This window comes from Nomascus leucogenys, chromosome X (genome assembly GCF_006542625.1).
Source record: "Nomascus leucogenys isolate Asia chromosome X, Asia_NLE_v1, whole genome shotgun sequence".
NCBI classification, from domain to species: Eukaryota; Metazoa; Chordata; class Mammalia; order Primates; family Hylobatidae; genus Nomascus; species Nomascus leucogenys.
The window spans coordinates 97,129,628-97,145,964 of NC_044406.1; the positions used below are offsets into that span (position 1 = coordinate 97,129,628).

The following is a 16,337-nucleotide window of genomic DNA, read 5'->3' on the forward strand; positions in this document are numbered from 1 at the left end:
GAACTCACTCATTACCACAAGGACAGCACCAAGCCATTTATGAGTCATCTGTCCCATCACTCAAACACCTCCCATTAGGTCCCACTTCCAACACTGGGTATCAAATTTCAACATGAGACTTGGTGAGGCCAAACCATATCCAAACCATAGCAGTCTGTTTCTGCAAACTCTTCTTGTTGTTGACTTCCAATCTTCAATGATTAGAATCATTCTTCTCTCCCTGGTATGAATGGGGGTGTATTAGTCCATTCTTGCACTGCCATAAAGATATACATGAAACTAGGTAATTTATATTTAAAAAAAACAGGTTTAATTGGCGTATGGTTCCACAGGCTGTACAGAAAGCATGATGGCTTCTGGGGAGGTCTCAGGAAACTTACAATCATGGTAGAAGGCAAAAGAGAAGCAGGCATCTCTTCCATGACCACAGCAGGAGGAACAGACAGAGGAGGGGGAGGGGCTACACACTTTTAAACAACCAGATATCATGAGAAGTCACTCACTATCACAAGAACAGCAAGGAGGAAATCTGTCCCCATGATCCAATCATTTCCCACCAGGCCCCTCCTCCAACATTGGGGATTACAATTCGACATGAGATTTGGGTGGGGACACAAACCCAAACCGTATTAGGGGAGCACCTTTCTCAAAGGGAAATTCATCCCCCTGCTTTTAGGCAGATAAGGGGAAGGCAGAGAACTGTTTCTACATCTGTTGGTTCTCAATTTCCTGCAGGTCAAAATAATCCTTCTGCCAAAGTGTCACATTTTGGGGTGTCATATTCTGATCTTCTTCAAGGGTCAAAGCAAGAAAGGAATGAAAGGGTGGGTAACATGTGGTAACAGGCAGGACTTCTCAGTGCTTCCTGGGAATCACAGTGGGGGCAGGTGAGTGGAGACTATAGGGAAGAAAACCCCGTAAACATTTTCTACATCTAGGAGACCAAATTGACAGGACTGGGTGAAATTCGGATGTGGCTAAGCAGAGAAAGAGGGCCAAGCTCTCTGATTTGAGTTATTTGCAGTTTCCTCAATGGAGGTGGAGCAATACTGGGATCTATAGCCCAAAGTTCCAGAAGAAAGTGTGCTGGGTGTAAAGGGGGACTACACGCAGCTCAGCATGAGTGTTGGCAACCAAAGGCCAAAATTCCATCCAGGGTGTGGGTCAAGAATTGTTGTGAGTTCCAGGGGTGCAGCATGGAGGCATGGCTTCTTATGCATCTCACATAACAGGCTAATCTCTTTTTCCTCAATATTTTCAATCCTTTCTATAGGACCCTGCCCCTGCCCAATATTCAGATATGGCCAAATAGCTCCCACCTTTAAGACAAAATTGCTTTCCTTTGACCTCATATCCTTCTCCAGCTCCTTCCTTCACCATATCTCTCCATACTCTGCAGTAGAACTTTTCTAAACAGTTGTCTTTAGCTGCTGTCTCCAATTCCTCATCTCCCCACACACTTCTTACAGTCCACTCCCATCTGGTTTCTGTTCCAATCACTACGCCAACACTTTTCTTCTGTGTTGCTAACACCAATGTATACTTTTCTGTCTCTATATTATTTGACATCTCAGCAGGACCTGACACGTTTGGCTACTCTCTGGAAGCACTCTCATATTTTGGCTTCTGTGATAGCACAAATTTAACTAGTATTGGGCACTTGAGGGAATTTGGTTTAGGTCAACATATGTGACATAACTCTTACTCTGATCCCTATACAAATGCCTGTAAAAAAAATAATGTGAGCAGCAGACCAAAATTGAGGCCGCATTGAAACCTAAGTCAATGGCCTTCTGTACCCAATCTCTTAAGTATCTTGACCTAAAGGGAGGTCAGAAATCAATAGCCAATTTCAGTGCCATGACATCCGTGAATGTCCATGGTCATAAATGAATACTCACTATGCGCCAGACACTATTCTAATCACTTTATATGCAATGACTAAATTAAAACTCACTGCAAGATTGCAGGCAAAGGGAAATAATACCACTATTATTCCATTTTATAGTTGGGGAGACTGACAAATACAGCTGGTAAGTACAGAGCTGGGCTTAAAAATCTAAATAGTCTGACTGCAAAGTTCACACTCTTAACCACCATGCTGTAGTATAAGAATGTCAAGGTGATTGTGAAACCACCGCACCCATCCATGACTTGTTACCCTGTCCAAGGTCAGCATTGACCGGAGAGTCAATTACTTATGCAACAAGACTACAGATGATTTTTCAAAATTAACTTTTTTATTAATTTAAAAATCCAGAAATACAGTGACTACATAAATAAGTACCATCATTAGGTACATGTCCTGTGAGAACAGTGAAAGGGTAATACTGTTATGTTACTCTTACTTGTTTACATGAGTTAACTAGAAAATGGCTACAACTGCTAAATGATGCTTATGGTCTTTGTTGTTCCACGTGTTTATGATACAAATAAATACAGAAGAAGAACCACATCCATTCTTCTCTACTAACTACAGGCAGCTTGGCCTCTTTACCTTATGTCCTATTCTCTACACAACACCAAACACTGGAGGGTTTCTACTTTGACTTAACACAGCTCCCCAGCTCCTGCTTCCCACAGCATTTTGCAAAGGTGTGTCCCAGCACCCGGAGGCAGGAGTATATCTAGGGAAACTCTCTGCGTGTTCTCTTAAGGCTAAGCTTTCAGAGAACACCTGGGTGGGAAGGCTTTGGGATGAATCATCCAGAAGGAGAAACACCTCTTTGCCTCAGGATCTAGTTACTTGTCTCCACATTATGGAATCACTGCCACCTCTGGGACGGAGGGAGCAGCTGCATAACACCTTTCCCCCTTTACCACACACACATACACACAAACACACACACACACACTAACGCTTTGTGACCTTTCAACCGGGATGTACTGCTTCTCTCTTCCAAGGAGAACGTGTGTGATGAGCTGGTAAGAGTCTTGTCCCAAGAAGCCCTGGCCATAAGGCCCTTGTGTCTCTTTTATAAGAATTGACTCCTTTATGCCAGGTTGTCATAAAGACTGAACATTTTACATTTTCCCCTATTGGTGTCAAATCCTCTTAGGAAAGAGTTCTCTCACCTATAGTCATGGAATGAGACATATGGGGTTTCTGGGTCTTTAAAACATTTCTGCAGTTCATTCCTGCCCCTCAGAGGGAACAAATCTAGAAGGCATGCCTGAGATCCTTGCTGTGAAGAATTAGGTCTTCCCACAAAGATGATTTCTAAAGCCAGACCCCAGAATGGATAATTTATGCTCTGGTATTGGGCTGCAAGTAGACATTTTAGGAGCAGCCTTCTCTAGAATTCTCGACTAAAATACCTGCTTGATGAATAAGGCAAGGATAGTAGGAAGGTTTAGGATAAAGATCTTTATCAGAATATCCAGCTTCCTAAATGAACAACAATTTTCTTAACTGAAGAGTCAACATGCAGATGCTCATGAGGACCGAGCCACTTTGCCAAGTAAAAATCAACTCCTGTAATTGGAGAAGAAGGAAAACTTCCCTTTTAAAGAGCTTCCAGAATTTACTAATTTAATATAATTTTTCTGACCAGACAGCTATGGTCTCAAAAATATTAGTGAGTACTGATCTATTACTTGGTAAATTTTGTTGATGTGAAAGCAAAAAGATGGCCTTTTTGAATTCTATCAACTTCTTTCTTCAACAATTATTTTGTCTTATATGGATTCAGTTTCTGATCATTTTACTCAATTTAACTTCTTTCTGGAAGCCCCATAGGTACAGGTGGAAAAGAAAAGTGGTATCATTAGGGAAAAATTATTTACCACTTCTAAGTGAATGAATGAGGCCATGAAATAGTGTTTTTGTTCTTTACCCTGCCTCTGTAGTTGGTGACTTAAACAGCCACAAAGACCTAAGGGCAGAGCCTCTTGTTCACAGTTATTTACTCTCCTGGGTACCAAAACTTCCAAGCTACTTGGGATCCAGTCAAGGGAAAAGTAAAGTCTTGGCTAGCTTTGCTTCAAATAAAGCTTTAGTTTAATGTGAGTGTGGATGTGCGTGTTTGTGTGTGTGTGTGTCTGTGACAGAGGGAGAGAGAGAGAGAAGAAGGGAGGGAGGGAGTGAGGAGGCAGGATGGGGAGCTAATTTTTTAAAAGAACACATGACATTCTAAAATTCAAAGGTATAATTTCATACAAATAATTATTCTATACTGCAGAACCTCTACTAAGCAATTCCCTTCTCTTTCTTTCACTTGAATAACTTTCTAGATGAAAACCCTGGGGTCTCGTTTGTCTTTAACCTGTAAAGAAATGTGATTCTCCAAGAAACTAGAGCAGTGTTGTGATGTTCTATCCCTCCTCCTCCCACACATAATTTAAGACTCTTCTAGTCTCTTTGGAGGAGATGTTCAAGGGCTGACACACCACTCCGCACAAAGGAGCAAATTATGCTGTGCATGGCGTGAATAATTGACTGCATTTGAGCCTGGAGTTTTAGGGCACTGCTGACTTAAGCAAAATAAGCCTGCAGTCCAGCTGCAGCTTGAGTTTTCTTGCTTTACCCTATCTAATACTGTCTGTCTTGCCTAACAGTGGCCCTTTTCAGATCTCTCCAGGTACAAAACCTTGACTAAATCTTCAAGCTCTGTTCTGCACACACGACTTGAACACATCTGGCTGATCTGAGCTTCTCCTTCGGTGAAGATCTTCCACTGGCCTAAAAGGCAAACAAACACAAAGTGGCCGGGAGTGTGTAAGAGGAGAGCAGAGCAAATTAGGAATAGAACCAATATACCCCATGCTTACCCGCTTACTCATGGACCTACCAGGGAATTTGGAATACGAATATCAGTTGGTTTCAAAAAATGGCCCCAAAACACTTTTCTAGTGGCAGATATGGAAAATGGGAAATGAAGTTTTCATTTCAACACATAGCACTTGTAAGAATCCCAAGAATAATATAGAACTGCCCCCCCTCAAGAGCAAAACCTAAGTGTTATTCTTGGAATTTTTACAGTATATTTAGCATTTACAAAATGCTTCAATATCTGCTTGTTAGCTATTTAGGCAGCTTACTTGGCACCAGGTCAAAAAGGCACTTTGGAAAACAGCACCTACTGTATTACTGGGGCTTTGTTTACCCTCAGGGTCCCCAAATATTGGTTTGGGTTACTTGATTACTATTTGATTATGTATCACTCTTTCCTCTATTCCTGCTATCTTTTGTTAAAAACTTCTTGACTTTGCTTTCACCTATGTCCACGTGCTGTCCTTATACCCCCTTAGCACCCTAAATCCCTTCCCATGGTTCCTCATCCATTCCCACATACCCCATGGAATCCCTTTCCACTCAGAGTAAACTTGGCTGTAGCCCTTCCATCCCCTATTGTCTCTACCCACCCTGGATACTGTGTTTTGTCTTCTTTTTATTCCTGTGCTCATGGTACTGCAACCTGGAGAACTCCTAGTCCAAGTTAAGCCAACTCCTCTTAAGCCCAAACCTGTCTTGAACCTCTTTTCTTTTCCTTAGCCACATGAGAATAATGACCCACCTTCCCTACAGGCCTGATTTCTCTGCTCCTTTCTCCCTTGGATTTCTCCCTCTTCCCCATTCTCTATGACTCAGTGGGAAGATAGAAGGAAAAACAAAAAATGAGAAGAGGATTTGGGCAAGGAACCAGCTATTACTGAAGCCCTATAATGTGCTGGGCTCTGCTAGGCACATTATATAAAGGAGTTGGGTTTGTTCTTTGCTCCTAGGTGACCCTGTAGGATCATACCAACTTCTTTCAGCTACACACAGTTTGAGGCACATACCTTCTACTCTATTATATACCCCAAATCCTGCCATGGGCACAGAGTATATCTGAATCATCTTTTAAGTCCCCTGGAACCTAGAACAATGCCTTGTTCACAGTATGAACTAAAACATGTAACTTCAAAAGTCCCATCATTGATCCTAGGATCTTACACTCTGCCTCCTTTCTTACTCACATGTAAGGACTCCCAACTTTTCCATTTGAATCCTCATACTATCCTGTTATTTTCTATTAGTCCTGCCAAAGACAAGCAACTGACTGCCTTGGCTCTTTTTCCAGCTGCCTATTGGATAACTCTGCTCAGATGGCTCTTAAGCGTATTAATCTAAACATGTTCCAAGTGAAACTCTTTTTCACCAATACCTGCTTATTCTTCACAGTTTCCCTGTTGGTGAATGGTATTACCATTTACCCAGTCAAGTTATTAATATTGGACCCATTTCAAACTCGTTTCTCTCTTTGATGCTGATCTTGTTGATTTAACCTCAGAAATGTTTCTCACAGTGACCTCTCCTCCCCTGTCCCATTGATTTAATATAGTATAATTAGTTCCTAATTCAGACTATCCCACTTCTCTTAATAAGGGTCCACCTTTCACTCCACACAGTGAGGACCGCTTTCTAAAAAAATAAATAAATAAATAAAGCAGATCTGAATGCACCAATCACTTGCTTAAAAACCTCCACTGGCATTCTCTGGCCCGGAGATCTAGTCCAATGTCCTAGCATGATAAATTGGGCACTTCATAATCTGGCTTCGTCAAAGTGTGTGCTTAATGTAATAGATGCATCTGATAGCTGAAAGACATCTTTCCAAAGCACCATGTTGATATCTCTGTGCTATTTGCAGCAACTCCAGATGCTACTTGCCTTACATCTGAACATTTTACTGGCTTTTTTTCAGGCCCTATGACTACTTTCTACCTCCAAATCTTCTAATCTTTTAGTGCACCTTCTGTGGCCTTTGTTATCATTCCTCTCCCCTACCCACATTTCTTGTTTGCTTCTGTCTGAGTCTTCTCTTAGGCTGCACCCTTTTCCTGGACTGATTTCCTGACCCATTGCCCAGTCATACCCTTCTCTTTCAAAACACACCTCCTCCCGGAAGCCTTCCCCGACTAAGTCCACCTGGCTCTCATCTCATTGTTCTTTGCAGATTCCCCTGAGCACTGATATTTAACTCCTCAGAACTATACTAATTCATACTGAAGGCATTTTCATGTTCTGTCTCATCCATTATAATTCCCTGTGGATAGAAACTGTGTGCCTTTTATCCCATTAGAAGTGCTCAGCACCCACCCCAATGCCTAGAAGTATCTTAGTCCCTAGGCTCCATCTAGTGTGGAAAGTGGGAGAGCTGCAAGTGTTTTTGAGTGCCTGAATGCTTTTAAGGAAACATGACCACCCAGGGGCAGTTCCCAAGGAGTAAAAGTGCTTTCATATAACACAGGAATTGATATGCCTTCAATTTCTCTTTGCCTCTCATACCCACTACCAGAGGACACACCCTTCCAGATGTGAAGTCTCCACAAATATACCAGACCTGGAATCTTATGAGCTTTCTCCAACCTTAAGACTCTGTGCTTAGCAGTTTCATTAAAGACATTCAGGAAGCCTTGACCTGAGGTATCCTACGCTCAGACTACATCTGGGTTTGTATTCACCATGTCCAGGCTTTTCAGATTACATTCAGACACCCCATTCACTGCTAAGTCACCCAAAAGAGAGATGGAACATTCTTCAGTGCTGATACTAAGCAGTGCTAATGTTCACTGAGATTGCAGAGGGACTTTAGCTGTGGCTATGCTAAACTGAAAACTGAATGTGTTTTTCAGGGAGCAGTCAAGACAAGTACTACTTACTCAGGGTTGTTCTGGTCACCAGCTTGAAGTGAGGAAGCTCCTCAAACATCCTCTTGGAGATCTTCTCAATATGGAAGTGCTGGAGAATGCCTAGGGCCAAGCAAATAGTGGAGCAAGTGGTCAGGCACTCAATCTGGAAGCATCAACTCCTTTTTTTCTGCTCAGGCTCAGCATATCATTTCATTACTAGGGCTTAAGAGTATTGAGCTGGGCTGTGTAATGTGCTTAACCAGGAACTTGGATGGCTCAAGGGTTATAATTGACTCCATTTGTTTCCTTGGCTTACTGGCTTCCCCTCAGCTTCTCCAGTGGAGGGAGATAAGGGAGATAGTGCTGCTGACCATGGGACTCTCTCCTAGGGAAAGCCACATGGAATCTAGCATAAGTGCTTATTGGAGCTTCTGTAGCCAAAGGCAGTATTAGAAATTCTGCCCTTGCCCCCAACTGGATAGACTGTGTCCATGCCAAACCACTGGGCTGCCCTCCTGGCTAAGCACTGAGAGCCTGCAGTGGGATTGCAGGCAGGTTGGTTTTGTAAATGGAGAAGCCAACCTTGTTCTTGAACTCACTGAAAAGCATATTTTCCTTTGGGAAATAGTCACAGATCCTCTAGCCTTCCTTATTCATAAATGGGGAGAGTGAAAATAGAGTGCCCTCCACAGTCTCAACCTTGCCTGAATAGCTTTTATCACAAGAACAGGTAGACAACTGACAACTGCCTTATACTTAAGGAGCAGCATATTACCAGCTCACTTAAATGGGCGAAGTAGATTAAGCCTCTTTTTCTGTGTCCACCAAGCATAGACCTTGATAACCCAGCACTGTGAACAAGAGGATATTTAGATGCTACATTAGCAAGTTGAAATTCATCTGCACACCTCTGCGAGGCGAAAGATGTGGGATGACGAATAGTGGGCCCACTGCTGGGGAAACGCAACAAGCCAGTGCCTAGTCCTAGGTGTCCTGTTATGGATGAGCTAGGGAGTTAAAGATGGCAAATCAACACTCCAAGGCATAGACCAAAAATAAGCATGAGTGAACATATACATGTTCAAGCATCTTTTTTTAAGGGATAGGGAGAAATGCATTCTTTAGATAAAGGCTGTTGTCTAAAGGGAGAGAAAAAAGCCTCATAAATACTGAGCAGTCTTTTTCAAAGCATGGTCCAAGTGCCACCTGCATTAGAATAATCTGGCTATTTGTTAAACACGCAAATGTTTGGACTCTACCCAAGGTCTACTGAATTCCTATCTCTGGGATGGGGCCAGGTATCTGCATTTAAAACCAGCTCCCTGTGTAATGGTGAAGCATACAGAAGTTCGAGTACTCTTGAGCCTTATGTGAGAGCCAGTAGCAAAAAGATGTGTATATTTTCCAGCTGAAATCTCATTATCCACCTGGATTGCGAGGAACCTTGACCACACTAAATCAGCACTAGTCTTGAGCCTACAAAAAGTTAGAAGAGCTGTACGATCACAATGAACAGAATGTGGCTTGCTGTGGTACTCACTGTGAGTAATCAGAAAAGGAATTGAACATTGTGACTGGGGTTTCTCCAGTAAGACTATAACCTTCTTGAGGGCAGGGATGATGTTTTAAATTTGTTTTACCCCAGAATACACATCGCGATATTAGGGACTTAGCTTTGCCCTGAATGAATGGGTTTTCATGGTTGTTGAGCTTTATTCTGGAAAGAATGACAGACTACAGTTTGATAGTTTGTAATCCTGGCTACACATTACAATCACCTGAGAAGCATTATGAACAAACACTGATGCCCATGCCCCACTCCAGACCAACTAATCAGAATCTCTGGGGGTAGGGCCCAGATATTTGGTATTTAGAGGAAACCAAAACTCTCCCTGATTATTCTGATGGGCAGCCAGGGTTGAGAACCGCTTCTCCAGCTTTTGGTGGTGTGAAAAAGACAGCATTGGAAACCCAAGGGTCAATACCTGCTCTTTAGCACAGGCCATCGTTAAATTTGAAAGGCCATAATGACAATAGTGTTAGATGTGTCAGTTTCTAAGCAATCAAAAAAAACTTTTAATCCAAATGAGGGAACAGGTTGAAGCAAAATTAAAGTGAGTCCTCTCATCCTTTTCTGTGCCCCCTTAAAAAGATGAGAAATTAATGTTGTCTTGCTCACCCTTTCGAATAGTCCAAACGTGGACCTCTACCTGAGGTGGTCTCTCAGTCTCCAGTGCTATTTTTCTGGTTGTCTCCCCATCCTCCATGAACACAGACTCATACACAGGCATCGTTTCTTCCCCGCAGAAGTAGCCTTTATTGTCAAAGCTTTGGCCTGGAAGTTCTTCTGGAATCAGGAAGCAAGTAGAATTTTGTCATGGTTTTCTAAAGCTAGAAGTGAACTTCTGCATTTATGTATCTCATTGTTCATAACATCTCACACTTATCAAAAGTGGACAATTAACAAGAACATTCTTCCAGAGACAGAAATTCCACCCATACTTCATTAGCCCAGCTTAGGCTGCCACTGCAACAAGCCACAGATTAAGCCACAAATCACAAAGGAGCACATAACTTTGATTGAAGTCCATGTATTGACAGAATCCATAGTTCTTTGGAACACTGGACCCCTACTACTGTCACTGAGAAGTGGACTTTCATGAGGAAAAACGTAGCCAGGTACAAATCTCCTAGGCACTTAAGGGAACAGAGCAATTTCCATACAGGGTCAGGATCATGCTCTTTCCAGCTCAGTGTTGCCAGGAGAGGCCCAGGGAATGGGCTGAAAAAGGGCCTTGTTAACATTCCTGACATCATTTCAGTATACTTAGAACACATTCATGACACTCATTTATGTGCATATACTTGCCCAAAGGATCTATCCAAATTGGCTTGACATTTCTGAATGCTCTTTGATTTGTTTGTAAGGGGAACAATAATACCGGATCAGCACCAGTGCCAAAATCTAGATGTCAGATTAGTCATATGTATGCTAGGCCAAATGAATGGTTGGGAGACACAAAAAATTGGTCAAGTCCCTCAACTATGGATCATTTAATATGTAAACTAAACTGTTGAATTTCAGCTTGCAGGCATAAATGCACCAACCCCCTAATACTCTCCATTTCACTCCACCCTCCCTCCTCTTTCCTCAGTCCCCTGTTTGAAAAAGTTTCTTCTTGTTGGTTATCAGTGAGTTAAGTTTGCTTGCTGGCCTTGTAATCAGTACTCTCTTGAGCTGCGTACTTAAAGCGTACACTCAAATCAGAACAGAAGCCATCTGTAAGAATATCTGAATTGTTGGGGATGAAACCACTAAGTGTTGAGTGCTTTGGATCTGTGACTCTAATTAGGGAGACTCACTGTTAGTCAATCAGACACATTTGGACTAGAAGTTGTAATCAAATTGCTATTGTATGTCTCTTGGTAACCTGATTAGCTTTCCCACCCCCACCACCATTTGGCATTGTAAGGACAAAACCATACTCTTCTCTTGATTCCAGATTGGATTACTCAATTTGTGGATTATTGTGGAATCAAGCTTTTTGTTTTCCTCCTTTTGTCCTTTTTAGCTATTTATTTACTTGGTGGGCCAGTCTTTTTGGTGATATGTTAGGTAATTAAGGGCTATGTGCTAGTACTTCTTAAATGGGTTGGAGAGAGGTAAGAGGTCACTGAGTGTACAGAGACTTCTATGTATTCAATTATCACCTTTAGAATGACAGCCAAATTCATTTCTCAAACTTTGCTCACCAGCTTAATATTGGCTACAGCTGCAGCTGACATGAAATCCATGATGGCACTGGCAGCACCTGTAATATGCTAAAAGTTCAGACTCTAGCCTGAAGAGCCATCTTGCACCACTACCTCCTTCCCTCCAAGAGCTTAATTTACTCGACCGAAGGGATCTACAAATAACAAAACTCACTATTGACTTAAATCTGGCTGGTACTTGAAAATGCTAAGAAAAGCAAAGTTTGTCTTTAGAACTACCTGCTTAGCAACATCCGCCGTTTTTCACACTCTGCACTTCAAGGTGCTTTCTGATCACTATATTTCACCCACTCATTTTCTTTTGGGGAAGACAATGTGCTTGAAGTCATTTCTGGCCATTTCCACAGCCCAAGAGAATGTTCCCATCCTGAGCCTTCCAGAATTCCTTGTGGAAGTGGTAATGAAGGAGAGGTATTATTCCAGCTGGGAAAACTGTTAAGTCTTAATAGGGACTTTTAATGCCATAACCTAAAAGGAGTATGTAATTATGGAAGTTCGAGGTATTGGGATGGTATTGTGGTTGTATGTACGGTAAATGCTCATGATAGCAATAACTTACGTGTACCCTTAGAATGACCCTGTATGGCAGACGCATCTGAATGTGTGTCCCGAGCTTGGGAATCCAGGCGTGGCCAACTGGGAGATTATTTCCTTGTCTGTGAGGACCATCTGAACCCCAGGCTCATCCCTGGGGATGCACAGGGGATAGGGGCCTTGAGTTTTGGGTTAGATGAAGGTTGCCAGGTCATTAAGGGGAGAGTGTTCAGTGAAAATGCTGTATAAACTGCATGCTGTTTGCAAGCGGTTGCAGTTTTCCTGCCCAACCCGCTGCCACTGGACTGTTTCTATATGTAAGGTGGTTCTCCTGTCCAGCCCACCTCCACTGGACTCTCTCCCCTGTATGTCAGCCCCTAATAAAACCCCATGTCTTGTTTGCTGGCTCTGGATCTTTTCTTCAGCCTCTTAAACCTGGTGCCTTCCCTACTGAGGTTAATAGGAGTTTGGCATGACAGTGTGAGAAGTGAGTTGGGGAACCTTCAGGAAGTGGACATCTTACCCAACCCTGTAGGTGGCCATTGATACGCAAGGCAAGGTCAGCCTCTACCAGAGCAAAGGGAAGAGAGAGATGAAACTCACATCTTTAATATTGGTCCTAGTTTCTTATTGTAGGAGCCTGCAATCACTTGTTACAATGAAACTTTTGGCTGGATTATCGGTGAATTTTATTTATCTTTTCCCTTTTCAACATAACTGAATTTACCATTCTTTCTTCCTTCAATCTACTTCTCTCCTCACTGCCTTGTTCCTTTTCTTCTGTGTCATGTGTCATTTTTTAAGAGGCCAGTAATGTCATGATCATCCCATTTCTCACCCCTTCATATCATTCAGGACTCTATTCAAATATCTTTAGAGAAGCCTTCCCTGACCACTCCTTTAAAAGTGCTTCCTGCCCCATTCACTCTCTCTTGATCCTGTTTGGTTTTTCTTCACAGCACTCATCACAATCTAAAATTACCTTATTGATTTGGGTTCACTGTCTTTCTTTTCTGCTAGAATGTAAAGACCATGCTGGCAAGTAGCTTTTGTCTTGTTCACATCTCTGTCCTCAGTGCATGTAACCGTGTCTTGCACACAGTAGGTACTTAAAACAAATTTCCAGATTGAATGCATGAGCAAGTGCATGCCTCCTGATGCTCTGCAGTTGCAGAGTACCTGGAGCAGGTGCCCTTGGCTGTGTGGATATTGACTCTCAGGCAATGTGACTAAGGAGTGATTCAACATGCAGACACCCATGTCTGGCTCACTGAGAGGCAGATACACAGAATGAGACAGAAATTCTCTTCTTCCATGTTGCTCAATCAATCGTCTATCTCCACAAACTTGAGCAGAGTGGGAAAGTGGGAAAAGCAGCTCTTCCAGAAAAATCAGTTTAATCATTCAGACTTCAATATATTGCCAACTGGGATACTGGAGGGCAGTTTTTTACATGATAAATTTTATTATGTTTTCTAAATACAAAAGTAACACATATTTACTGTTGAAAATTTGGAAAATACAAATAAATAAAAAAGAAAATAAGAGTTACCCATAATTCAGTCACCTAAAAATGGTCACTGCTAACATTTTGCTGTATGCTCCTGCAGTCTTTTTGTTTCTTTTTTTTTTTTGTCTTAGCGTATATAAACACTTTCTTTCTTTCTTTCTTTCTTTTTTTTTTTTGAGATGGAGTCTCGCTCTGTCGCCCAGGCTGGAGTGCAGTGGCGCAATCTCGGCTCACTGCAAGCTCCGCCTCCCGGGTTCATGCCATTCTCCTGCCTCAGCCTCTCCGAGTAGCTGGGACTACAGGCGCCCGCCACCACGCCCGGCTAATTTTTTTTGTATTTTTAGTAGAGACGGGTTTTCACCGTGGTCTCGATCTCCTGACCTCGTGATCCACCCGCCTCGGCCTCCCAAAGTGCTGGGATTACAAGCGTGAGCCACCGCGCCCGGCCTCTTTCTTTCTTTTTTTGAGACAGGGTCTGGCTGTTGTCCAGGCTGGAGTGCAATGGCGCGATCTTGGCTCACTGCAACCTCCACCTCCCGGGCTCAGCCCATCCTCCCACCTCAGCCTCCCAAGTAGGAGTAGTTGGGACTATGGGCACATGCCACCACACCTGGCTAATTTTTGTATTCTTGGTAGAGACGTGGTTTTGCCATGTTGTCCAGGCTGGTCTTGAACTCCTGGGCTCAAGCAATCTGTCTGCCTCAGACTTCCAAAGTGCTGGGATTACAAGCATGGATCACCGCACCTGGTCAACGCTTTCTTTTTTAACACAAAAAGTTGGATCATAATATACATATTGTTTTTTAGCTTGCTATTTTTACTTAACAAATACATTGCAAACATCTTTCTCTGCCATTCAATCTTGGTCTATAATGAGTTTTAATGGCTATATTAATATTCCACAGTACAGATACACCATAATTTGTTTAATCATTCCCATATTCGTGAACTTTCAGATTATTTCCAATTTTTCAGTATTGTAAACAGCATTGCAGCAAAAATTCTTATTTGTATATCTTTGTGTATGTCTCTGGTTACTTTCTCAGGATTCCTAGAAGTGGAATTTTTTAGCCAATTATTATTTTTTTTTTTTTTTTGTGATAGGGTCTTGCTCTGTTGCCCAGGCTGGAGAGTAGTGGTGTGATTGTGGCTCGCTGCAGCCATTGCTCCCAGGCAATGATCCTCTCACCTCAGCCCTCAGCCTCCCAAGTAGCTGGGACTACAGGTACGTGCCACCATACCTGGCTAATTTTCTTTTATTTTTGTAGAGATGGAGTTCTCACCACATTGCCCAGGCTGGTCTCAAACTCCTGGGCTCAAGAGATCTTCCTGCTTTGGCCACCCAAAATGCTGGTATTACAGGTGTGAGTCACTGCACCCGGCCACCATATGTTTTAATAAACATTACCAACCTGAGAGGACAATTGTTTTAAAAGCAATCACTGTTGTTTGTCTTGTTCTCACAACTTTTTGATTATTTCACTTTGTAATTGAATCACCTGCATCAATAAAATTTTAAGCACACAGTGAAATAAGACTTGGTCTGAAGGCCTGAGATTCAAATTGGAATATTATACAATGAGAGGGTTTATGTTATCACGGGTAATTTGTGTAAATATTGGTTTTTGTCCGAAATTATCTCCTTGCATTACTTTTTAAACTATTAAGTGTTAGACTCCTGACAGAAGAGAAAATTGTGTTCATGAAACTACCACTATGTGACACTAAAAGGTTTGAGGATCCAGTGAGACCACAGACTTGGAAGTCATAATAGGTCATCGTTGCTGGGTGGCCCAGATGTCCATATCATCCTTAGAATGTGCTCTCTCCATTGGCCGGATGCAGTGGCTCACGCATGTAATCCCAGCACTTTGGGAGGCTGAGGCGAGTGGGTCACTTGAGCTCAGGAATTTGAATAGCTGGGTGTGGTGGTGCGTGCCTATAGTCCCAGCTACTCGGGAGGCTGAGGTGGGAGAATAACTTGAACTGGGAGGCGGAGGTTGCAAGCTTGCAGTGAGCCAAGATCGCGCCACTGCACTCCAGCCTGTGCGACAGAGCTAGACTCTGTCTCAAAAAAATAAAAAATAAAAAAAAATATAAAAAGAATGTGTTCTCTCTGTATTCGTAATAAATACATTTTCTCATAAATTTCAATGCCCCAGTTCTCTACACCTTATCAAATAGCTCCTGTCCTTCCTGTCCACACCCTGCCACCTGTGTACTCTGGAAGATGGGGGTTGTGACACTGAGGAAGATTTTGTGTCGTAAATCAGTGCTTCTCAAGCTGTAATGTGCATTAGAATCACCTGAGGTTCTTGTTAAAATGCAGATTATGATGCAGTAGGTCTTGAGTGGGGGCCTGAGAGTCAACATTTTTAACCAGCTCCTAGCTGTTGCCAGTCCATAAACCACACTTTGAGTAGCAAGATCATAAATGACCCTGGGCCTACAGCAGTAGTTCTCAAACTTTTCTGCACATATTGTTCACCTGGGGATCTTTTAAAAATGCCACAGCCCAGGCCACACCTGAAATCAATTAAATTATAGTCTCTGGGGATGGGACACAGGTATATGTAGGGGTTCCAATGTTCAGACAAGTTTGAGAACCACTGGCCTGCAGGAAAATGCTCAATAAATATACATTGATTCAGGGCATGTTTGCCTACTAGTCATGAGGAACTAAGTTGAAGAAGTATATAATTTAGCTCTCTACCTACTTTTTAAAATGTTTGAATTTTCATCTGTGTTTATAAAAATGCTTTGCAGAAGGCATAAGAAATGATAAATTCATGTGCCTGGGATTGACTAAATCATTGACTCTTAGAATGTTGGAGCTGTAAGGGCCCCCCAAAAAATCTACTCTAACCCTCTCATTCTGCAAAGAAGGAAACTGAAGCTCAGAGGG

The 16,337-nt window shown here is 42.4% G+C and overlaps 1 protein-coding gene across 8 annotated transcripts in view; it reads right to left on the reverse strand.

The window, feature by feature from the left end:
• Positions 1–2,218: 2,218 nt before the first annotated feature.
• The window catches only part of CHRDL1 (chordin like 1), a 122,049-nt gene continuing 107,930 nt past the window's right edge, over positions 2,219–16,337 (reverse strand). For 7 of the 8 annotated variants that reach the window (XM_030807247.1, XM_012498669.2, XM_030807245.1 and 4 more), the window contains exons 10-12: positions 9,794–9,961; positions 7,645–7,734; positions 2,219–4,681 (exon numbers count right to left, since the gene is read on the reverse strand). In XM_030807247.1, coding sequence (XP_030663107.1) covers positions 4,551–4,681; positions 7,645–7,734; positions 9,794–9,961 — 389 coding nt within the window. In that variant the 3' untranslated portion in view covers positions 2,219–4,550. Of the gene's footprint in view, positions 4,682–7,640; positions 7,735–9,793; positions 9,962–16,337 lie in introns of all 8 variants that reach the window. The other variant, XM_030807248.1, reaches the window with a different exon arrangement.